General features: G+C 41.6%; 1 protein-coding gene across 1 annotated transcript in view; it reads left to right on the forward strand.

The window, feature by feature from the left end:
- Positions 1-27,945, forward strand: part of LOC141112242 (inositol-trisphosphate 3-kinase B-like) — a 132,625-nt gene that overhangs the window by 19,878 nt on the left and 84,802 nt on the right. Inside the window, exon 2 of the mRNA XM_073604870.1 lies at positions 526-1,009. Coding sequence (XP_073460971.1) covers positions 683-1,009 — 327 coding nt within the window. The 5' untranslated portion in view covers positions 526-682. The remainder of the gene's footprint in view (positions 1-525; positions 1,010-27,945) is intronic.

Raw genomic sequence — 27,945 nt, forward strand, 5'->3', positions numbered from 1 at the left:
GGGTAATTGGTTGCACCAGACCTTTTCATGGGCTTCATAACAAAGGGGGTGAATACATACATATATACACACACGCACGCATGCCAATTACCAGTTTTTTTTTTATACCTGAAAAATAATAAAACTATTTTTCTAATTTTACTTCACCAACTTAGACTATTGTGTTCTGATCCATCACATATAATTCAGATTAAAAAACATTGAACTAAAGGCTGTAATGTAACAAAATAGGTAAAAAGCCAAGGGGTGAATACTTTTGCAAGGCACTGTATGAATGCCAGAAATTCCATTTTTACACCTTTTAGGATTCACTTTAGATAAGAACAGATTGTATCTTTCTGCATACAGATAATGCATAAAACTTTACAAATTTCAAGTTGTGACAGGATATCATGCACCCGTTGTATTACATAATTCACTTGCAAAGTGTTCCATAATAGTATGCTTATCAGTCATTGAAAGTAAAAGCCATGAAGATGTAAAGATCTACTGTTCAATTTGTGTTGATTTGCACTCTCTTGACAGATGTCACATGGACAAGAAGCGTGAACCTGAGAACGAATTTTCAGGGCATGCCAATGGAAGAGCAAATAACCAGAGGTCGTGGCTGATCAGTCAGGCGCAAGCACTGAAGCACAACTGTTCAAAGACCAAGTGAAGTTTTTAGTCGAAAATAAAAACCATGGAGCAACCAGATCAGATCTCTGTGGAGGAAAACCTGCAGAAGTTAACAGTATTACCTTGTGAGACAGAGAAAAAGAAGGAAACTCAAGAGAGCAACATAACACCTCAGCCAAAAAATCATGACAAAGAGAACAGGAAGTCCATAGATGAAGACAACTCAGTAGATATCATGCCAGTGGAAGAGGTGAAAAAGTCAGCGAGGCAGTCAGATAGATCGGTCTCCAGCACTTCTACTTGTTCATCTGTTAACTACTCTTCACCAGAGAGTGACCAGGTCTTCAGTGAAGAAGAGGACATCCATTCAAAACGGAAAATTCTTCGAAAGGTGAGAGACCTTGAGAGCAATGGTTGTGACTCTGATATAACCTAGAAAGAAAAGGAAAGTGTCTGTGTTGCCGCTAACAACAAGTCAACTTCTAGCTGCCATATTCCTTATACAGGTTAGAACTTTACAGGGAAGACTGGATTTCTTGCTGTAGCTGCCCCTGACCCTTTCCCATGCTCAGGTTTCCTTTACATCAGCCCCACTGAGAGGTGTTTTCAGCAGCAAAATAGTTGAGCAGCATAAAGCATATGCAGAAAGGACTTGTTATCTGTGGGCGAAGATGCAAATCAAACCTGCTGAGTTTACTAGACAGAGAAGATAGTGGGAAAAACTAAGGGGGGGCTGCTGCTGGGGAGTGTAAAATTATAGGTTAGGCATCTATATGCAGCATTTGTTTTGACATCTTACTTGAAATTACATTGGTTAAACTCATGGAGATGCTCACCCAGGAGTGGGAGGGACAGTTTGTCATTATCTGCTGGCAGAGGGAAGAAAAGATTTACAGATAAAAGCACGATACACTGTGTAGGATGGCATGTATAATCTGATTTTTGTACAGAACGTTGGAGATATACCTGCACACAGTTTTTACTACGCGAGGTACATCATTGTTAAAAGCACAGGCAGCAAGATTATTTGTCAGTTTTAATGGTTTGATTTTTCATCCTTTTTAAAACTTTTTCAAAAGTGGCCCATATTGGTGTTCTCACTATGGCTTAAAGTGGTTCTAAGTGCAAAAGTTTTTTTTTTACCTTAATGCACTATTAAAAAAAAACTATTGGGGTGCAGGCCCCCCTTATACTTACCTAAACCCCATCTTGATCCAGCGATGTGCATGAGAGCAGCAGCTCTCCCGGGTCTCTCTCTCTCCTCATTGGCTCACACAGCAGCGGGAGCCATTGGGTCCTTCTATTGTCAATCACAGCCAGAGAGCCAATGAGAAGAAAGCGGGAGGCTTTGCCTGAATGGACACACAGCATGCGGCTCCAAAGCTTTACTATCACTTTAACTTCTTAATGCCAACCATGCCATGGCCAAGAGTTTGAGTAAATGTTACATAGTTAGTCTCTTTGAAAAAAAAGACACCATTCCACCCAGTTCAACCAATAGAAAGGGAAAATAAATAAACTAGTTTTTTTACAATCCTATATGCACAATCCATACCCACATTTGATCCAGTGGAAGGCAAAAAACCCCATCAAAGCCTAATCCAATTTGCTCCAGCAGGGAAAAAAAATCTTTCCTGATCCCCTGAGAGGAAATCGGATATTCCCTGGATCAACTTTACCTAATAAATGTTAGTATCCAGTTATATTATGTACATTTAGGAAATAATCCAGGCCTTTTTTGAAGCAATCTACTGAGATGGACAGAACCAGCTCACGAGGGAGTCTATTCCACATTTTTACAGCTCTTACTGTGAAGAAGCCTTTCCTGTAATGTATATGTGGATGTGAATTACTTTTCTTCTTAGAAATAGTACCATTTTATAATTGATTTTGTAAGACTTTTTAGATATTTAAAAAACACCTGAGTTATGGAAGTTGTGCCCAAAAATGCAGGCACAGGACCACGGACTATACTGGCTGTGGTCCCCCTGCAGCTGAACTTTTACTCAGGACTGACCTACCATGGCCTGTGTCTATGTGGAGGCAGCCATCTTGATTATGTATGAGCTGATGACCTTCACTACTGGTGAGTTGATGACCGGTGAGTTGATGATCTGCAGGAATCGGTAGAACAATTCAGATCTACTGAATGATTAAAGCAAAAGCAGGATGACCCCTGTAATACAGATTTTCTCTCCTGCGAGGAGAACAGTGAGCAGTGCAGTAGTGATATCACCAAGTCTTACTCGAAATTTTGTGAGACTAGCAGTTCAAGGTAATAGTGCCATAGAAATACTCACTACAGATATTCAGCTACTGATATTTTTCATAAGGAATTTCAGGCAAAAGGTAAATTTTGTCAGGGGGCTGCTTTGGCACAGTTAACGTTTTGAGATATTCCCTGTAGCATAGGCAACCTTCACTTTTTGAGTTATGGGTCCAATTGATTATGAATGACATCATGGTCTTCTACTTTCAGCATAAATTAGCAGCTACCTTATAGGGCAGCCCTCACATTTTCCACTCACCTACTTGCATTTTGCGAGTGGAAAATGTGGGCTGGCAAGGAGCTGGGCTGCCTGGGAGTGGGGGGGCAAGCAACGCCAGCGGGCGGGGTTGATCGGGAGCCCTTCTCCCAGCGATCGCCCTGGGGGAAGAGAGCATGGAGGAAGAGGAGAGCTGCAGAATCACAGAGCGCGGAAAGCACGCCGTTACAGCTTACATTACAGTTGCCTCCGCTTTGCTTGCCATCACACACAGCCCCGCCTCCTCCTGACCTATGATAGACAGAATGCGGGTCCAATGTTGGGATGCATTTTATCACAGGCTCCGGGTCAGGAGGAGGAGGGGCTGTGTGTGGCGGCGAGCAGAGCGGAGGCAATTGTAATGTAAGCTGTAATGGCGTGCTATCTGCACTTATGTGATCCCACGGCTCTCCTCTTCCTCCAGTCATTATCCGGCTGCCCTTTCTTCCTCTACCCAGGCGAGGCTGCAATGGTGGGCACAGTGAGGCTGCAATGGTGGGCACAGTGTGGCTGCAATGGTGGGCACAGTGTGGCTGCAATGGTGGGCACAGTGTGGCTGCAATGGTGGGCACAGGTGTGGCTGCAATGGTGGGCACAGGTGTGGCTGCAATGGTGGGCACAGGTGTGGCTGCAATGGTGGGCACAGGTGTGGCTGCAATGGTGGGCACAGGTGTGGCTGCAATGGTGGGCACAGGTGTGGCTGCAGTGATGAGCACAGTTGAGGCTGTGCTGAGGGGCACTGATAAAGTTGTTGTTAATATTTATTTTTGTAACTTAATTCTGCATAAAACATTTAGGCCTCTTTCACACGAGGGATCCGTATGTCCGTTTTTCATCCTTCCGTTTTCGGATGAAAAACGGACATACATGTATCCCTATGGAGCATTGGATGTCAGCGGTGACATGTCCGCTGACATCCGACCCGCTCCGATCCGAAAAGTGTAACTGAGGAAAACCCTACTTTTCCATCCGTTATCGGATCGGGTGACGACGGACACTACGGTCCGTCATCACCCGATCCCCCATAGGGGAGAGCGGCGCTCTGACAGGTCCGTCGCTGCACAGTGTGCAGCGACGGACCTGTCATCTTCCTGCTCAGCGGGGATCGGCGGAGCGATCCCCGCTGAGCAAGCGGGTGTTCATGGGGCGGATCATCACTGATCCGCCCCGTGTGAAAGAGCCCATAAATGTCATTTCATGATATAATTTATGAGGGCGTGTTTAGGGGTGGAATTAGGGGCAGGGTAGGGTTTGGGCGGGGCAACTGGTGGCGAGTAACTCTTAAGGCCTGGCTAGTAGCTCAGGACTTGAAATTTTGAGCCCTGTTATAGGGGGTACATTTTGCCCACTTTTATATCAACAGGGTTAGAGCTAGAATAGATAGTACTTAAAGAGGTAAAACGTCAAGCTTGCTTACAATGCTATGTTTAATGTTGTGACTGGTTGACATATAGTATATTTAAAGTGTGAGTACACACATTTATTGCTGGAAATGACTTCCTAGCTAATTTTCCTACCTATACTATAAAAATGACAGTTGGAATTTGATTAGTTACTATAGGCAACGTCCCCTGTTTCTTTCAGTACTTTTAAGCCTCATGATATACAATAACTTATGGTATGGTGTACAATATACAAAATTAGGTGAAGTTTTATATACATATTTATTGTTAAATTGTGTTTACCCATATTCCACATGGATATGTGATCTTGATGTAGGCAGGGCACTATGCCAAACTGTCATTCGTAGTTTATTACTTGCTGTTACCTTAATCAAGAGGTGTCTGTGATTTATAATTGTGAGACAGGTTTGAATGTCACTGCTGCTGAAATGATCGCTTCAGAGCCGCCTGTAGGATTCTTCGTAGAGTGTCGATTTTAATTTTGCCCATGGACACTGGAGAATTCTCACTAAATCTACAACCAAGGCCCAAAGTTTTTAGAATGACACAAAATATTAATTTTCACGAAGTCTGCTGCTTCAGCGTTTTTAGATCTTTTTGTCAGACGTTACTACGGTATGCTGAAGTATAATTACAAGCATTTCATAAGTGTCAAAGGCTTTTATTGACAATTACATCAAGTTTATGCAAAGAGTCAATCTTTGCAGTTCACCTTTTTTCAAGACCTCTGAAATTCTCCCTGGCATGCTGTCAATCAACTTCTGGGTCACATCCTGACTCATGGCAGCCCATTCTTGCATAATCAATGCTTGGAATTTGTCAGAATTTGTGTGTGTGTGGGGGGGGGGGGAGAGGGGGGGAGGGTTGTTCACCCAACTCTTGAGGATTGAACACAAGTTCTCAGTGGGATTAAGGTCTGGGGAGTTTCCTGGCCATGGACCCAAAATTGCTCTCGGAAGATGTTTTTGTACCATTCTTTATTCATGGCTGTGTTCTTAGGCAAAATTGTGAGTGAGCCCACTCCTTTAGCTGAGAAGCAACCCCACACATGAATGGTCTCAGGATGCTTTACTGTTGGCATGACACAGGACTGATGGTAGCGCTCACCTTTTCTTCTCCGGGACAAGGTTTTTTTCTAGATGCCCCAAACAATCGGAAAGGGGATTCCTCAGAGAAAATCATTTTACCCCAGTCCTCAGCAGTCCAATCCCTGTACCTTTTGCAGAATATCAGTCTGTCCCTGATATTTCTCCTGGAGAGAAGTGGCTTCTTTGCTGCCCTTCTTGACACCAGGCCATCCTCCAAAAGTCTTCACCTCACTGTGCGTACAGATGCACTCACACCTGCCTGCTTCCATTCCTGAGCAAGCTCTGCACCGGTGGTTCCCCGATCCCGCAGCTGAATCAACTGTAGGAGACGGTCCTGGCACTTGCTGGACTTTCTTGGGCGCCTTGAAGTCTTCTTCACAGATGCAGTGAAAACTATTTGTATGCATACATTCTGGATATATATATGTTATATTAGATATATATATGCAAATTGCCATCATAAAAACTGAGGCAGCAAACTTTGTGAAAATTTAAAGTTTGTTTCATTCTCAAAACTTTTGGCCACGACTGTAGAAGGCAAGTCAGATTGGAGCAGAAATGTATGTATGTTAGCCCCCCAACCCCAGTCAACCCTCTTGGCTGTCTTCTCAGAGGTATTCTCAATCAGCTAGGCATAGGTGTGCACAGCCTGTTGCATTAGGGTGTGCACCCTAAAGCTCAAACACGTATGCATGTATATACATGTGTGTGTGTGTATATATATACTGACGGTGTCAGTAGAGCAGTGGACAGTGTCAGTAAGGCAGTGGACAATGTCAGTACTTTTTTATTTTTCACTATTTTTTTTACAATTTTATTTTTTTAAATTATTTTTATTTTTTTACAATTCTTTTTAGGAGCCCCATTAGGGGGTTTTAGTGAATCACCACACAGGGTGATTAGGGTGTGCCCAGGCACACCTGGCACACCCTGTGCATACGCCTATGCAGCTAGGATTTTGCTGTTACTATTTTATATGACTACTGTTTTCATCTGGGACAAGTTGATGGCTGGGTATACGCCTTCCTTCCACCTTAGGTCAGACATGTTCGTCTTATGAAAATATTCATGGTTATAGAATAATATCTCATGAAACATTCAGTGGCCAGAATGTGCATGCATGTCCAACCACGACATGGTGTTTCTGTGGTTTTACACTTTAGGTGCATGGAGAATTCTTGCATTGGATTGCTTTCCTTAGTCCTCTGTTTTCAGGATCTTGGGGCACAATCACAGATTTCATGTACCAGTGAAGTTTGCTTGTGTGGTATTGTGCAAGGTATTCAAGGCTACACAAGGATGGATGATTTTTTGTTTGTACTACAGACAAAACATTGTATTGTACATCCCTGCATGAGCAGTTATCGTTTATACCCTACTAGTGCTTGTGTAGTATGCAAAGTGCTTACTCTTATAACAGTATTGTACACATACCTTAAGGTAGCATAAGATACTGAAAGTAAAATGGTAATCTAGCAGGAAATCTAATATCTCCTCCTTGTAATGTTACAATTACATGCTTAGAAACAGAAACCCATTAAGTCTACAAGAGTTGAAATAAGACAGTGCTTGATGTAACTCTCAAGTATCTATGAAAAACTAAAATAGTAGTTTTAGGTAGATTGACCTTTATAATAGGTCAACAGAGGAACCTTCATCTCAAAAGAGGAACATTCGTCTCAACAGAGAATCAGGATCTCAGCTGGTCTTAACAAACATGAGTCTCAGCAGTGTTACATTGATTTCAACAGAAGAAAATATGTCCCAACAGATGAACACAAATCTCAACATGGGTTTCAGCACAAATTTACAGGTCTCTACAGACGAAGAAGTATCTTGAAACAGAGGAAATGGGTATCAATAGAGGAACAAGGGCCTTAGTATGGGTATGTGGATAACAAAAGGGTAACATGGGTCTTATTAGAGAAACACAGGTCTCAGCAGAAAAGCATGGGCCTCAGGAGAGGATCACCACTCTCCGCAAAGAAACATTGGTGGGAGGGATGGAAGAGCTGGAGATTCCTCTACCTTCCAAGTGGGTTTTGAAGGAGTTGACTTTCCAATATAAGAAGAAAGTTGCTGCATTATCACTCTGTATTGGTGTATTTTTATAGACTTTGGGATTGGGGTGTTTTTTTTTTTTTCCCTCATTGGTTGAACTAGATGGCCTTTCAACCTAACTGTTACTTTAAGTGAGTTGCTATAATATTAGTAGCTTTAGAATGTTAGTCTTCTGTCAACTGCCAAATTTGTAGTTATAAATTTAGGGATATGTAGTTGATTGTCCCTCTTCTAGATTCCTTTGTCACATTCCCTTCCCCCAGGGATTGAGAGGTGGGAGCTCTACTCGGTCATTGCCATCCTAGGATGACAGCTGGATGGTCACTTTTTTACTGTGTTCGGTTAAAAGGAATTTATCCTGAAATTGACATGTCATTTATTTTTCCAGCCTTTATGGATTACAGTGTGAAGGAAGTCAGCTAGCTAACCTCTTGGGCTATTTCATTAGCAGGGAGCTTTACCTTTTATGGGATTTTTAATTAAATGGGATTAAGCTGATATTTATGCAGATAGTCCAGGAACATTGGATTTAATGTCACATCTGGCATGGGTGGGATATCCTCTGGTTTTTCTAAGATTAGAGTGTGCCAACTATGTAATGGAAAACACCTGACTATATATGTCTAGGTTTGTTAGGTTTCTTTTTGAAGTGAGAAATTGCCTACCTGAATATGTTGGTTGACTAGACTGCTTTGGTTTCTGAATCTTAGGCACTGCATAGAATAAAACTGAAATGTCAAATAATGTGGGCAATATAGCTTACTGGAACATTGTGCAATATTCAGTGTTACTGATTTATATCTGTTCCGTTTATATTCTCTGTAGCAGGTCTTGCCAGCAAGATATGTGTTGGATTGTTTATCCTTGTTCAAATATTCTTAGTCTGTACTTATAGTTAATGCCTAGGCAAATATAATACAAAACCTCATTTTATGCAATAGTGTATTAATTAAAAGCCTTACATGTATTTTATATGCAGCTAATCTGAGCATCAGACTTTATTGTGATATCGGTCCCCTGTTTTCTGGCTTTGCTTGGCTTTAGGTTCTGCAGCATTTACATGTGCTAACTGGAAACATGCATAGGGAAAGGGAGAGGACAGAGATGACCTCATCAGTCTACTGCTGCTCTTTAAGGTTCCAATCAGAGTCTATGGGGAAAGTCAGGTCAGCAGCCTGGCTATGTAGTATATGTTTTAGGACTATCTTGACAAATCTTGAGGCAGGTAAAAAAAGAGCTTATTTAGTCAAGTGCTAGTATTTAGCTGTGAGGTCTAATTTTAAAATTGTAAGAAGAAAAATGAGGGGTGAAATTTTCACATGCAAATCAAACCACATCTGTCTTGACATTCAAATTTTTTTATGACCCATCTATGCATATATTAAAAGTCCTCTTCGAGACAAAACATTTTTTGGGTTTGGATAGAAGGGGGAGGAATTGGAACCCCTGTTAAAGTTTTACGCCTGTCTGTGATTGGATACAGAATGAATGGATTGTTTAAAGATGAATTCTAGATATGGATACTTTATACATGGGTACATTGGTCCAACTTTGACCAATGTAACTCTGCATATACCATACCTGGCCAATGCCCCTGGAAGCTGGAAATCCCTGAAGTAAAAACCACCAATCCAATGATCTTCAGTTGCTTCTTGACCCACGCAGAGCAGCTGCCCTGCAGCATTCAGAACACAAGAGGTCAGCTGCTCAGGCATGGGCGCCATGCAGAGAATGCTTTGCGTTTTCTGAATGAATGCAAAGCTTTAAATAAACACGGAGAACATGACATCACTGCCCCGCCTCTCCATCTTGTCCTATCAGAGAACACTTTGCATTCATTCAGAGGATGCAAAGCATTCTCAGAATGGTGCCTGTTCTGAGTGGCCGACCTCCTGTGTTAACCATGCATGCAGTATCTCACAAAAGGGAGTAAACCCCTCACATTTTTTTGTAAATATTTTATTATATCTTTTCATGTGACAACACTGAAGAAATGACACTTTGCTACGATGTAAAGTAGTGAGTGTACAGCTTGGATAACACAGTAAATTTGCTGTCCTCTCAAAATAACTCAACACACAGCCATTAATGTCTAAACCGCTGGCAACAAAAGTGTGCATCCCTAAGTGAAAATGTCCAAATGCCCAATTAGCCATTTTCCCTCCCTGGTGTCATGTGACTTGTTAGTGTTACAAGGTCTCTGGTGTGAATGGGGAGCAGGTGTGGTAAATTTGTGTTAAATTTGGTGTTATCGCTCTCACTCTCATACTGGTCACTTGAAGTTCAAGATGGCACCTCATGGCAAAGAACTCTCTGAGGATCTGAAAAAAAAGAATTGTTGCTCTACATAAAGATGGCCTAGGCTATAAGAAGATTGCCAAGACCCTGAAACTGAGCTGTAGCATGGTGACCAAGACCATACAGCAGTTTAACAGGACAGGTTCCACTCAGGACTCGCCATGGTCGACCAAAGAAGTTAAATGCATGTGCTCAGCGTCATATCCAGAGGTTGTCTTTGGGAAATAGATGCAATGTTGCACATAGGTGAGCTGGCTACCATCCAAGGGCAGGGTCAGAGTGGATAATCGGGTCACGGTGAGGTCCACTTCTCACTAGTATAGTGGAGTCCTGCTGGGACATCAGATATCCAGGAGAAGGTGTGAAGGTGGTGAGCTGTCAAAGCAGGGCTGCTCAGCGCTGCTGTTCCTTGTATGAGCTCACTCATCACTGCTTGCAAGATGGAGAACGGCCATGCGGTGTCAGAATATAATTGAACACAGAAAAAAAAGAAAAAGGAAAGAAGGCTCATGATAAAATACACAAATGCAAAACTAATGAATCAATAAATAAGTTAATAAAAAAACTATAAAAAAAAATATAAAATGTATTAATTAATCAGTCAAAAGATTATTACATGATTAATTATAGACTTAATAGATTCTAGTGAGCCCACTAGAAGGTGACTGTGGTCACCTGTCCAGTGTGCACCATTCTCAATATAGCGACATATATACATGCGCATATAATCATGCACACACATACACAAGCAGGATTGCATGTGCACACATGTATGCATAACATACACAAACATGTACCAAAAGAAAAACCGGTCCAATTAACTGAATAAACGGTGTATAGTATAGCCCAGAGGAAGTGTTACCAAGTTGTTATCATACGGTTCTACATTATATGCATACATAAGGACTAAAAACTTATATTTGTCATATGGGAGATAGTTTTAGCTGTGGGATGAGTCCATATGTGAGATCTCAGATTTAATGACTAGAAAGGGTACTTAGTTATTTATTTAATTTAAGATGCATAGAGAGGGGGGGAGGAAGAGAAGTGAGAAGAAGTGGGAATGTGGGGGAGGGGGGGGGGAAGGGGAGATAGAGGGGAGAAAAAGGAGAGGAGGTAAAAGAAAAGGGGAGGAGCAGGTTACTATGTGGGTCATCTCCCAGGCCTTGAAGATCAGTGTTGCTAACCCCAGCCCCCCGAAGTGAAATTTACTGGCAGAACGCCAAAATTTACAAATGGCACCAATTTATTTATTTATTTTTTTTTTTTGCTGGCAAAAAAACATGAAATTTCCTGACAGATCCACATTCTTTACTGGCACTGCAAAAAAGTACCTAAAATTACTGTTTTTAGTGCTAAACAGTGCAAATATCAATATTTGGGCCATAAAAACATAGCTAGTGCTATTAGCAATGTGTTTTAAGTTAAACAAAAGTCAAAAAACATATTTCTCAATTTACATGAAGGTCAGGATACTATAACCCAGCCAGCACAGAGTTCTCCCTTACATCAGAGTCTACAGGATGGTGACCAGAGACCACCTTCCGCAGAGTGAATACACTAAGGTAAGGAGGGATTACCAATATATATCATAACCTTTTATATCAGTGCCCCCTTACATTATTGTATTCACTCCCCCTTACATTAGTGACCCCCCCCCCCATCCAGACTGGCCTGTCGGCGCTATCACTGACCTCTCAGGTGCACCGTGCAGGGCTCAGTCAGGCGGCTCTGGTTTTATTCTATAGTCTCCCCCCCTAAGTCCACACATGTCTGTCTATTCCCATAACCCCCATCCTGGCGGCGCTCCCACTCTTGACTCCTTTCTAGGACCCCCTTACAGACTGCAGACATGATAAAAGACAAGAGATGGTCAGAGGCTGCGGCCATGATACAGGAGGTGGACAAAGGCTGCAGCCATGATACAGGAGGTGGACAGAGGCTGCGGCCATGATACAGGAGCACTTACAAGCCTTCCCGAGCCCGGCTGGCTTTGGAACGGCGCATGCGCCGTTGCGTGGTCGGCTCGCGGCCATCTTTTTTATGGGCGTCGGTGCCCGTAACTGACTTTAACGGGCAGCCTGAAAAAGGGGTTAAATTTACGGGCTGCCCGTAAATCTACGGGCGGTTGGCAACACTGTTGAAGATGAATACTCACAAGGGCTTCGACCCAGCCACCCCCATGGGAAATGAAGATGAAATCCTGCGATAATAATAAATGGTGTGATTAAAAATGAATAGGAACAAATCAGTAATACATTATATAATGAGTATGAGAGCACACACACATGGCTATATATAATCTAATATAGAGTAAATTCAGATCAATGGACCAAGTGAGTCCATAGACCACAAAGTCTGAACAATTGAAAAAGTTGTCCAACTGGTAAGTTCTACCCTTAGTGCAAAAGGATTTTTTTCCATGTTGGATAAATTGACAAGTTTTGCACAAAGCCTTTCGGCACTGGTACATGCCCACAAGGGGTAGAAGGACCAGAGGACTGGGACTGATGTGAACAGGTTTTAGTTTACTGGGAGCTATCTTGTTTTTGAGTTTGGGGGGCCTTTCGGTAAGTCACTCTCGGTTTGCCTGGAAGAATTTTTTTTAAATGGGGGTCCTGTTGCAGTATGTTCCAATAGTTGCTAAGTATATTTTCCATTTTTTTTTATATTGGTAGTGAAATGTTGTTCTCCACATCATCATAGTGCTGTGTCCTCCTCCTGTGCCCCTTTTCACCTCTCCCCTCTATCTCCCCTCCCCACCTTCCCACTTCTTCTCTCACTCCCCCCCCTCCCCTCTATATACTATATACTATATATATATATATATATATATATATATATATATATATATATATATATATATATATATATATATATATATATATATATATATATATATATATATATATATATATATATATTCATTTAAATAAAAACAGTAACTAAGTACCCTTTCTAGTCATTAAATCTGAGATCTCACATATGGACTCATCCCACAGCTAAAAATATCTCCCATATGACAAATATATTTTTTTAGTCCTTACGTATGCATATAATGTAGAACCGTATGATAACAACTTGATAACACTTCCTCTGGGCTATACTGTACACCGTTTATTCAGTTAATTGGACTGGTTTGTCTTTTGGTACATGTTTGGTACATGTTTGTGTAATTTATGCATACATGTGTGCACATGCAATCCTGCTTGTGTATATGTGTGTGCATGATCATATACACATGTATATATTTTGCTATATCAAGAATGGTGCGCATCGAACAGGTGACCACAGTCCCCTTCTAATGGGCTCACTAGAATCTATTAAGTCTATAATAATTTATTGATTCGTTAGTTTTGCACTTGTGTATTTTATCATGAGTCTTCTTTCTTTTTTTCTGTGTTCAGTTATATTCTCTGTGTTCAGTAATATTGTGAGATTTGTATATGAATTTTATGTGTTTCCCGTATCGTATGTGATGCACTTTATGTCTCCATCAATCATTGCATATGCACGCCCACTGACTCCGCCCCTTGTCCCACTATTTAAGACTGCTTCCCTATCCCATCCTTTATGCTTGAAAAAGGAGCGCGGCTGCCACACCACTCGCAGCACGAAAGCTCGGAAACGCGTCCCATGTTAGTGATGTCACAGCCCTGCGCCGCCACATTCCTTCCAAGCCTCACTTTGGATGAGATCTGACACCGCACGGCCATTCTCTGTCTTGCAAGCAGTGATCAGTGAGGACATACAAGGAACAGCAGTGCTGAGCGCCCCGGCTTTGACAGCTCACCACCGTCGCACCTTCTCCTGGATATCTGATGTCCCAGCAGGACTCCACTATACTAGGGAGAAGTGGACCTCACCGTGACCTAATCATCCACTCTGACCCTGCTCCTGGACGGTATCCAGCTGACCTATGTGCAACATTGCTTTCTCTCACGAGTTGATATTGCTTTTTTTTAAATTAAAGTGTGTACTATTTATTCAGAGGCACCCCTCTCCTTGTTTACCTTAGAAATTAGTAGCACCATCTTTTTATTCTACTGGTCATGTGCTTTCAGAAAATATATGGTTTGGGGGGTCTTTTACAAACTTTGAAAGCTGTAAGTGAAAAATAAAAAAGAAAAGGAAAAATTGCAAAAATGGTCTGGCCACCTGAGTGTACAAAATGGACCACAGGGCCTGGCAGCGAAAGGGTTAAATGATCTAGAGGAAGATCCATTTCTCCAACTCCCAGTAGTCTTGAAGATCACTCTCCCATGCCAGCATATATAGGAGTTTATTGGAGTTTGTGGCGTTTTCCAATACATGCTTTTCATCCATTGAGGTCTAATGGAACCAAAAACCAGAAAAAAAGTCCCTGGCCCTTTCCATAAAATGCACATAACTACATCCATAGGAAACCATGTTAAATGGACTGTAGTTTGTGTCCCTGAAACACGCTAAAAAATGCATAGGTGTGAACCAGGCCTAAGCGGCGCTTTTCAGCCTCTAGCATGGCGCTTTTAAAACGGTTGTATACCTGCTGTTTTTTTTTTTTTTTTTTTTTTTTTTTCTACACCTGCAAGGGAAAAGGCATAATGAGCTAGTATCCCCCGCGGAGATAATTCCAAAAATCATCCGGATTATTCTCCTGGAGCTCCCACAGCAAAGACATATGACATAATTGGTCACCATTAATAAAGCAACCAATTTTTGGTCCAGGATATCCTCCTCCTCCTCCTCTTCCTGTTCCTGGACTGGACTTGGGTCAAAGCAATAACTCCAAGGCTAATAATAAATAACACGTTATCTCCTCCGATTCCGCAACATGGCTGGTTGACGAACGGCCGTTCAGCAACGAAATGAAAAGTGCAAAATGAAAATCGCAAATCAACACTCACCAAACTTCTACTAACACGAAATTAGCAGAAGGAGCCCAAAGGGTGGCTCCTGACAATTGAACTTCCTCTTTATCGTCTCGTAGTACATCTAGTACGTCACTACTTTCGTGTTTGTTGTCCAACAGTTGTGTACCGTTTGTATGCAAGACAAAATGCAGGCACACGCCCTTCGGACGAAAGTCTGACGATTTGTCTGCGGAAAATCCGATCGAGGCTTTAGACTCATCTGCTTCAGAAAATGTACAATTGCAAGTAAGCCATGTAACTAATTATTTACTTATTGGAGATGTAATTGTGTAACTGACTAAAAACAAGGAAATCTGTTCAAAAAGATTTTTACTCATATTCTTAGGTAGAAGATGGTAGTCAGTCTATCTACGATATATTCTTGTGCAAGCCTCATTTAAAGCTCTAGTACTGCAGTTTTCTTCCATTCTTCTCTTCATGTCTTAACACTAAGCCAGCCAGAGCTGGATTGAAATTCAGCCGGTTTAGCAGGAACCCAATGAATTATGATCCATCTGTGGGCAGGCTGCTTGCACTGAAGTTGCTTTATCGATTGACTTTAGTACAACCAGCCTGTTGTTGTTGGTTTTTTTTTTGTTTTTGTTTTTTTTACAATCAGTGCTGTTGGCTATAGCTGGCAGTAGTGATCACTGTATTTTGACGGCATGGAAACCTCCCGCTGTCAGAATACAATAGCGCAGTGGGAGGGATTTCCTGACTGTGTTGATGGGAGAATCAAGCAATTTAGCTTTTGTGTGAATCATTGGCTCTAAAGAAGCAGTGATGATATATATATATATATATATATATATATATATATATATATATATATATATATATATATTATTACACACACGGGGAGGGGAAGTGGTTAAAGGAGTTGTAAAGGCAGAAGGTATTTTATCCAAACGCATTCTATGCATTAAGATAAAAAGCCTTCTGTGTGCAGCAGCCCCCCTAATACTTACCTGAGCCCCATCTCTGTCCAGTGATGTCCATCACTGTCTCAGCCGTCCGAGATTCTCCCTCCTGAGTGGCCAAGACACAGCAGCTGCACCATTGGCTCCCACTGCTGTCAAGCAAAGTCAGCTAGCCAATCAGGAGAGAGGGGGCGGGGCCAAGTCGCGGCACCGTGCCTAAATGGACACAGAGAGCTGTGACTTGGCTCGGGTGCTGCCATAGCAAGCTGTGGGGGCACTCAACAGGAGGGAGGGGCCAGGAGCACTGAAGAGGGATCCGGGCTGCTCTGTGCAAAACCACTGTAACAGAGCAGGTAAGTATAACATGTTTGTTATTTTTATAGGAAAAAAAACTAAATGTAATAATATATTGCAGCTTACCAATCATTAGATGTGGTGGCCCTGGTTCATCTCTGCATGAACTGGGGCCATTGAAATGAATGGGATTTTGCTTGTTGAGAGTCTTTGGGCTTTGAACTTCAAGCTTCGAACTGTTTCAAAACGCTCAGATGTGAATGCAGCCTAACAGTTCCTCCACTCTGGATGAAGGCACATGGGGCACCTTTAGACGGACCTTTTTGGATCTGGGGGGAGTGTTAAATATACTAGCATATTTAAATACACTATAACATTAATGCCAAAGCCCAGCTAAAGTCCAGCTAAAACTTTATAATTTGTTACAGCAGTTTTTTTTTTTCCTTCTGGGATAAAGGTTTTACATGAATAATAGCTGATCATTGTAAACACACCTGTCGGTGTTAAATGGTTTGTTGCATCCCTGTAAGTGATACATCTGCAAGCGAGCTTGTTCTTTTGAAAAAAACAGCCTTGCTGGCTGGACAAGAAAGAATGAAAATAGAAGAAAGAATGCCTAATAAGAAAACAAATGGAGCCATTACATCTAATGCCCCGTACATACGAGCAGATTTTCCATCGGAAAAAACTTGGATGGTTTTTCTGACGGAATTCCACTCAAGCTTGCCTTGCATACACACGGTCACACAAAAGTTCTCTGAACTTTTGACCGTTAAGAACACGTGACGTACAACATTACAACGAGCAGAGAAAAAGTTCAATGCTTCCGAGCATGCGTCTAATTGTTTCCGAGCATGCGTAGGAATTTTGCGCGTCAGAATTTGTACAGACAATCGCATTTTCGGATAGGAACTTTTTCCGACTGAAAAATTGAGAACCTGCTATCAGTCTTTTGCTGGCGGGAATTCCGCCAGTAAAAGTTCGATGGGGCATACACATGGTCGCATTTTCCGTCCAAAAGCTGTCATCGGTCTTTTGCTGGCCGAATTTCCGATTTTGTGTGTATGCGGCATAAGAGTTGATACACCACAATATAATAAATGGTTGATTTTGGCCTAATACCGATTTAACTGCAGAGGCTATATAAGAGCTAGATATCTTTGAAAACTCAGACTTGTTCTTTTGGGCAGGAAACGGCCTGTTAGGAAGTCCTTCCAAAAACTGAATCTGGTTCATCTTATTGATGCCAAGGCAGTGACTGGAGATACAGCCGTTGGTGAGAAATTCTGGCTGCTCAAACTTTTCCATTGTTAAATCTGTCTGTACAGTAGTGTGCTATGTAGTTTTTTTTTGGTACAGATGTTCAGACGGTTGTTACAATTTCCTTCTCAATGACTAAATACTGAAGTCGGGAACACCAACATATGGGACAAGCTGCCTCTTGGCCTAATGCATGGATGCTGAAATTACAGCCAGCTCACGTTTTCACTTCGCTGCAGCTAGACACTTAAAAAGAACAAGAGAATGAATGGCTCAGCAAACTTTCAGCTAATTTCCTTTTTTATTTCTTTGTGGAATACTAACTTTTCTTGGTTATGGGTACTAGGTAGACCTTGTAAACCCCTACTTTACATTACGATATAAATAAGAAACAAAATGTAGATACACACTACCTGTTTTTTGAATATTGAAAACATTACAGACACATGCATTTGATTAGCTATAAGTAAATACATTTATTAGGGGACCTGTCATTAAAATTTAAGCTGGCCATAGACTGATCAAAATTTGGCTGATACAGCAGGGGCTGAATTTCGATCAATGTGTGGCTTTCCCTGCTCGATCCTTTAATTTACTTATGTCAAAGGAGGATGTTGGAAAACGTTTGATCAGTATTCTGACCGCAGTGGGAACAGCTGTGAAAATACATTGTCCCAGCAGGGAAAGGGGGATTCCCCCATCCATCTTGTTTGTGTGGATGAAGGAATCTTTATGCCCTGTACACACGATAGGATTTTCCGATGGAAAATGTGTGATAGGACCTTGTTGTCGGAAAGTCTGACCGTGTGTAGGCTCCATCACACATTTTCCATCGGAATTTCCGACACACAAAGTTTGAGAGCTTGCTATAAAATTTTTCGACAACAAAATCCGTTGTCGGAAATTCCGATCGTGTGTACACAAATCCGACGCACAAAGTGCCACGTATGCTCAGAATAAATTAAGAGATGAAAGCTATTGGCTACTGCCCCGTTTAGAGTCCCGACATAGGTGTTTTACGTCACCGCGTTCAGTACGATCGGATTTTCCGACAACTTTGTGTGACCGTGTGTATGCAAGACAAGTTTGAACCAACATCCGTCGGAAAAAATCCATGGATTTTGTTTTCGGAATGTCCGATCAATGTCCGACCGTGTGTACGGGGCATTAGTCGTCTTTATTTTTTTTCATTAAATCTGCTGGCTGAACGAAAAAAAAACTTAACTCGTCTATGGCCAGCTTTACATTTAACTTGAATCTATAGTCAATGTGAGCATTGCTAAATTCTATTATTACAATTATTATTTGGAGTATTGTGTGTTCCCAGTTTTAAGCCAAAGCAGCCTAGGTAACATGATTTATGTGTACCAACCATTACTGATTTTCTACAGAGCATTGCGATAGGAGTGAAACTTATACAGAGTTAATTGTAAACCCGATATAGAAATATGTTTTTTATACATAAACACCTTTTGATGAGATTTTTTAAATTAAAATGAACCTTGCTCATGCAAGGCTACTTTCACATTGGGACGCCTGGCCATTAGCACTAAAGCGCTGCTAGTTTTTGCAATGGGAAGTGCATTTTGGGAGCTCTAAATACAGCGCTCCCAACCCACCCCAAAGATGCTGCTTGCTGGACTTTTCCTAACATCCCACAAGAGCACTGCCCCAGTGTGAAAAGACACACTGCAATGAATGGGAGGTGGTTTTCAGGCACTTTTCAGAGGCTATTTCTAGCGCTAAAGCACCTGAAAACCGTCTCAGTGCGAAAGTAGCCTTAGGAATAGGTTCACGAAAATACTGCCCCACCCCACCACAAACTGCTTTTAATTACACAAGGCTGAAGACCTTCTCCCTGCCCCATATGAAAGTGTTGGGCCAGTAACCAACCATTAGCAATATCAAATGAGAAGGAAAGTGAGTCGCAGCACTGGTGCCTAACAAAGTGCCCCATAAGAAATAGCAGCAGAGAACCATGTTAGTCATTGATGAAAGCAAAAAAAACAAAACTATGGATGAATGAGGGAACATAAGGGGCCATTGCTTTCCACTGCCAGATCACCTGATAAATACCCAATACTTCCAGGTATGGTGGAACACCTAACTTCCCCCATGCCTCCAATTGGTGTTTGGTGACTGAGGATCTATGATTAGGCCTGAGCACTGCCACATGGGAACAAAGGGTATAGTGTGTAGCCTAACATTTATTAAGGTGACATTTACACAGTAATCTAAGTTGTTCTGATAGTGAATTGAAGCAATAGGGGAGCGTGAGGATGGCAAATACATAAGGCTTATGGTCCCTTCTATAATAACTTTGTACTTTATTTGGGTAGAGTACACGTTCCCTTTTAAAGGAGAAGTCCAGCCTGAGCTTGTTTGGCTGGGCTTCTCCCATGGATCACAGGAGTGCAATTCGTTTTGCACTCCTGTGACCTGTTTTCAGCAGAGATTGGTCTGAAGTCCGCTCTCTGCTGATGTCACACAGATCAATTCAGGCACCGTGTCATCCTGACTCTAGGAGTCTGGCTCTACCAGGTGCCTGGACTGCTGGCCGTCTCAGCCTCTCAGCGAGCCGCTCCCCGCCCCTCCACAGCTCAGTACTTCAATGAGCGTGGAGGAGCAGAGCAGGAGAGCTGCTGATTGACAGTCAGCAGCTCTCCTCTTGGGGAGCCGAGAGAACCGAGCCATCGGCGGTGTTCGATGGCTCGGATCTCAGTGCAGAGATGGCAGGGGACAGATGCAGCATCGGACCGATGCTGCATCCACCTAGGTAAGTATGATTATGGGGGGGGGAAATCCCATACTTCTCTTTTAATGTGATATCATTTATTGGCCAACTCCGTAGATTGAAAATGCCAGCTCTTGAAACCGATTTCTTCATCAGGTATGATTCAATACTAAACCTATTTGTAGTGCTCTAAATACATTTGTAATCTCAGATCCAGTAATGTATCATAACTAGTGAAAAAATGTAACATGTTTCTAAAGCTTGCATTTTCAGTGCCTTGAGATAAATTGTATCAAATTAACTACAAACTCCCATTTACTTGTATAACTAAGATACATTTTAAAAAATCTATAGTTCCCCTTTTTAAGGGAGTAATTAAAATGAGCCAAATTTCAAAGTGCAGTCACCCATAGAAATCCCATTCTTGCAGTCCAGCAATAAGTATTACAAAAAAATTAGAAGTCATTTTAACTTGTTCTGATTACTTCAGATTTATTGCTGCTGTCCATGTACACCATTTTTGCTTTTTGTAACTACATTTATCAAACAGCATGTCAACCACTTCTTGGGTCACTGTACAATAAATAGAAACGTTCAAATATCTGTAAAAATACTACTTTTTTTTTTTTTTTTTTTGCTTTGATTGTTACCGTTCGGTCACATGACTGCTCTCATAACTCCCTTCCTGCACTTTCCCAACTTTATGGTCTTGGGAGCAGCTTGATGATGGCGTCATTACATCACACACCTGCACTGGGACCACAACTCCTTGTGCCTCTAGCTCTATTGGATGTTATACTCTTGCTGATACCAATTGCCCTTGCCACACCCACACTGGAAGGTAATATTGTTTTATTGATGTCAGTCAGTGTTAGTGGGTGTAACTTGGCAGGAAGCTCCACCACTAGTAATGACCACCCATGGCACTGGGATCGTTGTTACATCTCCCCTTTAGACTGGAGAACTATAGGGGACATGTAATCAACATTAAGAAAGGAAAGCTATGGGATGTCTCTTGTCACTCATCCAGAAATTCCATGACAGACATTTGTGTGCAGAGAATTTGGCAGAATCAGTGTCAGAGGATGAGGCATCAGTTGCAAAGGAGAAATCAAAGATGGAAGTCCATTACCATTTAGAAAAAAGGGAAAGCGGGTGGGACTTTATATGAAATATGCATCCCTGGAGATATTACGATACAAATGAAAGTGGACAATACTGGGTATACTAAAGCCATGAACATCAATAACATTGTAAAACAGGTATTTAGCAATCACTGATTTATTGTATAAAGTATATGGCAATAATAGTATTCAGGCTTTCCTTTTACCTCCCTCCTTGATAGCTTATTTATTCACCTTCATTCTCAATACTTTTATATTGTTGCTATTTATGCTCACCCTTGGGGTTAGTTGGATATTCCTCACTTTCACACTATTCTACAATCACTGTGAAGGTTAATTTGTCACTTCTAACACACTCCACCCTATGTTACTCTCTTGTTATCTCCATACAATCCATAGTCCCTGCACTAATATTCCCATTTTTGGCCCATTGATCACTATTATTATTCTTATTTAATTTTTGTATTTAGTCACTTATCATACCCTACCCGCTGGCCTACGCTACATTTTTCACCACATACCGCCTTCCCGCTGTTTTACAGATGTCCATTATCCCTGGATCACTTTTCCTATGCCTATGGTGGCCAATCCCTAGGTTATATTGCTTCTTCCTGGTTATCCATCTCTGGTTGGGTTTATTCACCTCAGCTCCCGGGGCTGATGTTGTTTCTGGTCGACCCCCGGCCCTTCATGCCTGCGTCCAGTTTCTTTGGCATTCTTGTAAGTGGTCGTGGTGAATGGGAATATTTTCCCCTTTCCCCTCTCCTCTCCCTATACAATCCATTTATTATTTTGTACAATTTATACAAACTAATTATGTGTTTTAATACCTAGACATCTACCTCATACTTGCTCCTGAAGAGTGGCAGTCGCCACGAAACGCATCGAGCCAATAGATGCCCTCTCGTTCATATTTTTATATATTATTATCAACTGCCATATTTATTAATTGGACTGTACCAACAATTATAGTTACACTTTTTACCAGGGAGACACGCTTCAATGAAAGTGGTTTTTCTACCATATGTACAATATGAACTTACTATGTCACTAGTGGATTATGCTATCAATATCACTGTTATATTTTGTATATCCTCCTTGTATCTGGTTTTTACTATGGTTTACATTATGAACTTATTATGTCATTATTTCACCTTGTGAATACTATTATTGCCATATAATTTATACAATAAATCAGTGATTGCTAAATACCTGTTTTACAATGTTATTGATGTTCATGGCTTTAGTATACCCAGTATTGTCCACTTTCATTTGTATCGTAATATCTCCAGGGATGCATGTTTCATATAAAGTCCCACCCTCTTTCCCTTTTTTCAAATTATTAGGGATGGAGGCGCTTGGTGTTACATGCCTTGCGCTCTCATATAAAGTCCCATTTAGCTGTTTTAGGTTTTTATTTTTATTTTTGTGTACATTACCATTTAGAAGCATAGGTGACTAAAATAATAAGTATTGGAGTTCCACTGTAAAATGGAAGTTTACCGCTAACATTGCATAGTACCATGTTCAACTGTCTGCGCACCGGTTGTCCAGAAAGCAACACTGTAAACTGCTGGCCATTTACAAGTAACTCCATGGTCTTGCTCAGCCCCCCTCTTGCTATTCACTACTTTGACAATTTCAGGACACAGAGGAAGCGTTTCTCAGCCAGACATCCTAATCCTAGGATGTAGATAGCATGAGGGTGGCTGGGCCATATCGTGGGTTGCATGCTGTTGCTATTAAATGACGGGCAATTTCTAGTGCTGATTTCTGGACAACCGAACGGCGGACAGAAGCAAACATGTTGCTATGGATTTTTAAGGTACATGTGTTATATAACAATTTTTAATGTTCACAGAGTAAGAACTAACACCTGTGACATTTGACCTGACCACTGTGCAATCTGGTTTATGTCATCGGCGTGAAGATTTACAAACTATGAGATGTGCCAGGAAAAAAAACATACAGTTTATTAGCAAGAAACCTCTTTTACCATATTTTATTAAATAGTATTTATTAAAACAAAAACAAACAATAGCATCCAGTCTGTGCTATTAAAGAAATTTAGAATAATTTTTAATTAGCATAGCATACCTTTTTTGGTTAAAGTTGATGAAAGTATGATAAGTTATACAGTGGAAAAGAAGTTGGCAGTCTCCCAGTAATCTCTGTCTTGTGTGTTTTGTTATCCATTTGTAACACTATGATGTCATTGCAGCCAATGGAAAATGAATGACATAATGTCACATGGACCAGACATGTGTGGAGAAGAGCAGACGCACAAATTTGCTGTGTGCAGCGATTCTGCTGTATGTTCCATTGAGCTTTTGGTTTCCTTGTAGGTTAAACTGAATTCAGTTCCCAAAATAGCACAGTAAGGCTGCACACACATTATAGATTCTACAGCAAAAACTGATCTAGATGAAAACTGATGTCAAGAAAGTAAAAACATTAAGGTGAAAAACCTTCTGTGCTGCAGCTGCCCCCAGAGCCCCCCCTCCCTTTTTCTTACCTTAGCCCATCAATTCTAGCGATGTACACGAGCCCAGCGTCTTCAGCCGCTGTCTCCATCCTCATTGGATAGATTGATAGCAGCAGGAGCCATTGGCTCCCACTGCTGTCAATCAAATCCAGTAACACGAAGCAGGGGGTGGGGCCGAGTCCTGCTGTCTGTGTCAATGGATGCAGCAGCAGGACTCATGAGCATGTCCGCACGGGTGCCCCCAGGGAAAGCAGCTCTCTGTGGGGGCACCCGAAAGGGAGAAGGAGGAGCCAGAAGAAGAACTGGGTCTGCTCTGTGCAAAACCCTTGCACAGAGCAGGTAAGTATAACATGTTTGTTATTAAAAAAAACAAACAAAAAAAAAAACAAACCTTTACAATCACTTTAATTAAAACAAACCATACCAGGGCCACTTTCAAGACCGTTTGAAATGTATTAAACAGTTTTTCTTGATAACCCCCACACTTTGAAGTAAAATTGCATCAGATTGTAGCATATGACGGTTATGTTTCAAAAGAGCCATACAAGAGTGTAAACAACTGTAGTGTTAATGTGATCTAAGCCCATATGTCACAATTGCTGACATGTGTAACATAATGTTCTCTTAGCTGAGACTGCTCTCAGCCAATGTCTATGACCTACAGTAGCTCTTTAACTCATTGGGTCCAATTGGGTGTTCAGTCTTGGAGATCAGTGCTTCAGCTTAAGCTTTAACCGTATTTGGAGTTGTTAAACTGAGACTTCAGGTAAACACAAAATCAATAAATTGATTTAAATCCTTTTATTTTCCTAAACCTTTACATATTTGTAACGTCTCACAAGCTCCTTCACACATCTGCCATTGATGAGAATCAGGCAGTTGCTGCTAACATGTTTCAGGCACTGCGAACTAGAGGGGTAGGGGTTTAGGTCAGCTTACAGGAGGAGGAAAGCAGCGGCAGGACTTTGACAGTGGCATAACCCTATTTATGCGGTGACGCTCCTTCTTAGTCCAATGAGCAAGGATTGAAAATGTTGGGGTCTTACACTTACTCACAGAACTGGCCCTATTGATTCTAATCTTGACAATTGCCCCTTGTATGTGGTTGTCCACATTTAGGTGTTGGACAGCTCAATCTTTTCTCCTAAAACATTTTGTTGGCAGGACAGATAGCTGTTTTTGTGATTACCTCAAGATCTGTCTTATGGGGGTATGCGAATAAAAAGAGTGACAATAAAAAAATAGTCACTGTTCTAAAGTGCTGAGAAAACCTTATCATATAGTAGTAGCTGCATGAATTATTTAAAAAAAAAATCAGCATTTTTGATGGATTGCGTTGGAAGAAACCTAAGCTGTGTCCATGCAAGATAAAGAAAAAGGTTTGCTTTAACCACTTGCTGACCGCCGCATGTACATATATGTCGGCAGAATGACACGGACAGGCAAATGGGCGTACAGGTACGTCCCTTTAAATTTGCCGCCCTGTGGTCGCATGCGCGCAGCCGTGCTGTGAGCTTCGTGAGTGTGATCGCGGGTCCCGCGGACTCTATGTCCGCGGGGATACCTGCGATCGTCTCACGGAGAGGGAGATCGGGGAAATGCTGATGTAAACAAGCATTTCCCCATTCTGCCTAGTGACAGGACACTGATCACCGCTCCCTGTGATCGGGAGCGGTGATCAGTGTCGTGTCACACATAGCCCCCCCACAGTTAGAACACATCCCTAGGACACACTTAACCCCTGCAGTGCCCCCTCCTGGTTAACCCCTTCACTGCCAGTCACATTTGCACTGATCGCTGTATAAATGTGAATGGTCCCAAAATAGCGCCAAAAGTGTCCCATCTGTCCACCATAATGTCGCAGTCACAATAAAAATCGTTGATCGCCGCCATTACTAGTAAAAAAAAATTATTAATAAAAATGCCAAAAAACTATCCCCTATTTTGTAGACACTATAACTTTTGCGCAAACCAATCAATAAACGCTTATTGCAATTTTTTTTTACCAAAAATATGTAGAAGAATACGTATCGGCCTAAACTGAGGAAAAAAATGGTTTTTTTATATATTTTTTGGGGATATTTATTATAGCAAAAAGTAAAAAATATTGCTTTTTTTTTTCAAAATTGTCGGTCTTTTTGTTTATAGCGCAAAAACATAAAAACCGCAGAGGTGATCAAATGCCACCAAAAGAAAGCTCTATTTGTGGGGAGAAAAGAACGTCAATTTTTGTTTGGGAGCCACGTCGCACGATTGCGCAATTGTCAGTTAAAGTGACACAGTACCGAATCGCAAAAAGTGCTCTGGTCTTTGACCAGCCAAATGGTCCGGGGCTTAAGGGGTTAAAGAGACCCTGTCCATATAAAGGGCTTCCTCTCCCAACCCACTGGTACTCACCTTTGCCAGTGCTCCCACATCTTTCTTATCCAGAAACAGAATCCCAAGTCTTAGACGTTGAGGTAAGCAGCGACGTCATCTCCTCTGCCCATGTGCTAGTACTCAATTGATTGCTAGACCAGAGTACTATCACATGGGAGGAAGTCATATGCTCCACCATACTCTGTGCTTTTGCCTGCAGAAAGAGCAGCAGGGGAGTGCTAGTAAAGTGTGGACCAGGGGGCCTCTTTACACAGAGTCACTTTGTCCTCAACAGGCTATTTGTAATGGAGGAAATATTTATTTCATGTACAGGTACTTATATAGCGCTGTCAATTTACACATATAATGTACATTCACATCAGTCCCTGCCCTCAAGGAGCTTACAATTTAAGGTTCTTAACTTGCGTATACTAAGGCCTACCAGCATGACTTTGGGAGGAAACCCTTGCAGGCACAGGGAGAACATACAAACTCCAGGCAGGTAGTGCCATGGTTGGGATTCGAACCAACAACCCTAGTACTCCCGTATATAGAAGTTCTAATCACATAGCTACTGTGATGTGAATCCTTTGCTTAGTTGCATGATTCACTTGAAAATCTCAACAGTCAGTATAGAAATTCTTCAGATTGCTTGGATGGTATTTTTAGTGATTTGCTAAATGTAGACTGAGAAATGTGGGAAAATGTAACATAACAATTTATCGAAATTAAGTCCCTGCTTATAGGACATTCAGCAACTCTGCTTTGAGGCCGGGTTTATTTGCAGGCCACCAAGTACTCTAGGCCATCTAACAAGGAAATACAGGTTCCACTTGTCCGATGAGAAAAGGACTTGCATATTTTGGCTTCTATAACTGTGAAATACTTCCTGCCACATAAGCATAGCAGGCATTTTATTGCTCTACACTTCAGAAGGGCTCTTACGCACTGCAAGTTTTATTAAAAGGCACAGATTTGTTTGAAGTGATCTTTTAGTGTCGGCAGGTAAGAAGTCGGAAGAGTTTACACTTTGAATGCCTTTTGATCAAACAGTAAATCACAGTAAATCACATTAAGATTTTTAAGGCAGAATTTCATTGTATAAAATGGTACAAGTCAGGGCTTTTTTTCAGCGGGAACACGGGGGGAACGCAGTTCTGGCACCCCCAGCACTGAATGTATGTAATAGCATGTGGGGTGTGCTGGAGGGTCTATAGATGTCTGCTGGGGGATCTATTGTCACTGGTGGGGATCTGATGTGAGAGTCTATTGTTGCTGATGGGGAATCTATTGTTGCTGCTGGGGGGGGTCTAATTTTGCTTGGGTGGATATTTTGTTGTGGGTGGTTCGCTGTTGCTGCAGGGAATCTATTGTTGCTGGGGGAGTCTATTGTTGTGTGGGGATCTATTGCTGGGATGCTATTGTTGCTGGCTGCAAGGGATCTATTTTACTGCTTTTCTTTTTATCATTACCATGTTCCATACAAATGATTTAGCCCCACAAAATGATACTTGGTTTTGTATTCTCTAAAAGGGGCAGTACTGGTAGGTGGGTAGGGGGTGGAATCAAGGGACGGTGGTCAGAGGTGGGTAGGGGGCAGAGACAAGGGGTGACTCAGACGGTGGGAGTTCCTGCACCCTTTCTCCGAGGGGAAAAAAAGCCCTGGTACAAGTACTCTTAAATCATTGAGAGCTACTGGAGCCTTTTTTCTAGTTCATGAGATTGATACGAGGCACATTTGTAAAAAAAAAAAAAAAAAAAAAAAAAAAAAAAAGCTCACTTCTCTTTAGAACAGTCCCTGATTATTAATAAAATGATTTTCAAAATCCATGGACGAATGATGTATGTACAAGCTTTCTTTTGTAGTATTCATTGTTACTGGTAT

Source organism: Aquarana catesbeiana, linkage group LG11, assembly GCF_042186555.1.
Source record: "Aquarana catesbeiana isolate 2022-GZ linkage group LG11, ASM4218655v1, whole genome shotgun sequence".
Classification (NCBI taxonomy): domain Eukaryota; kingdom Metazoa; phylum Chordata; class Amphibia; order Anura; family Ranidae; genus Aquarana; species Aquarana catesbeiana.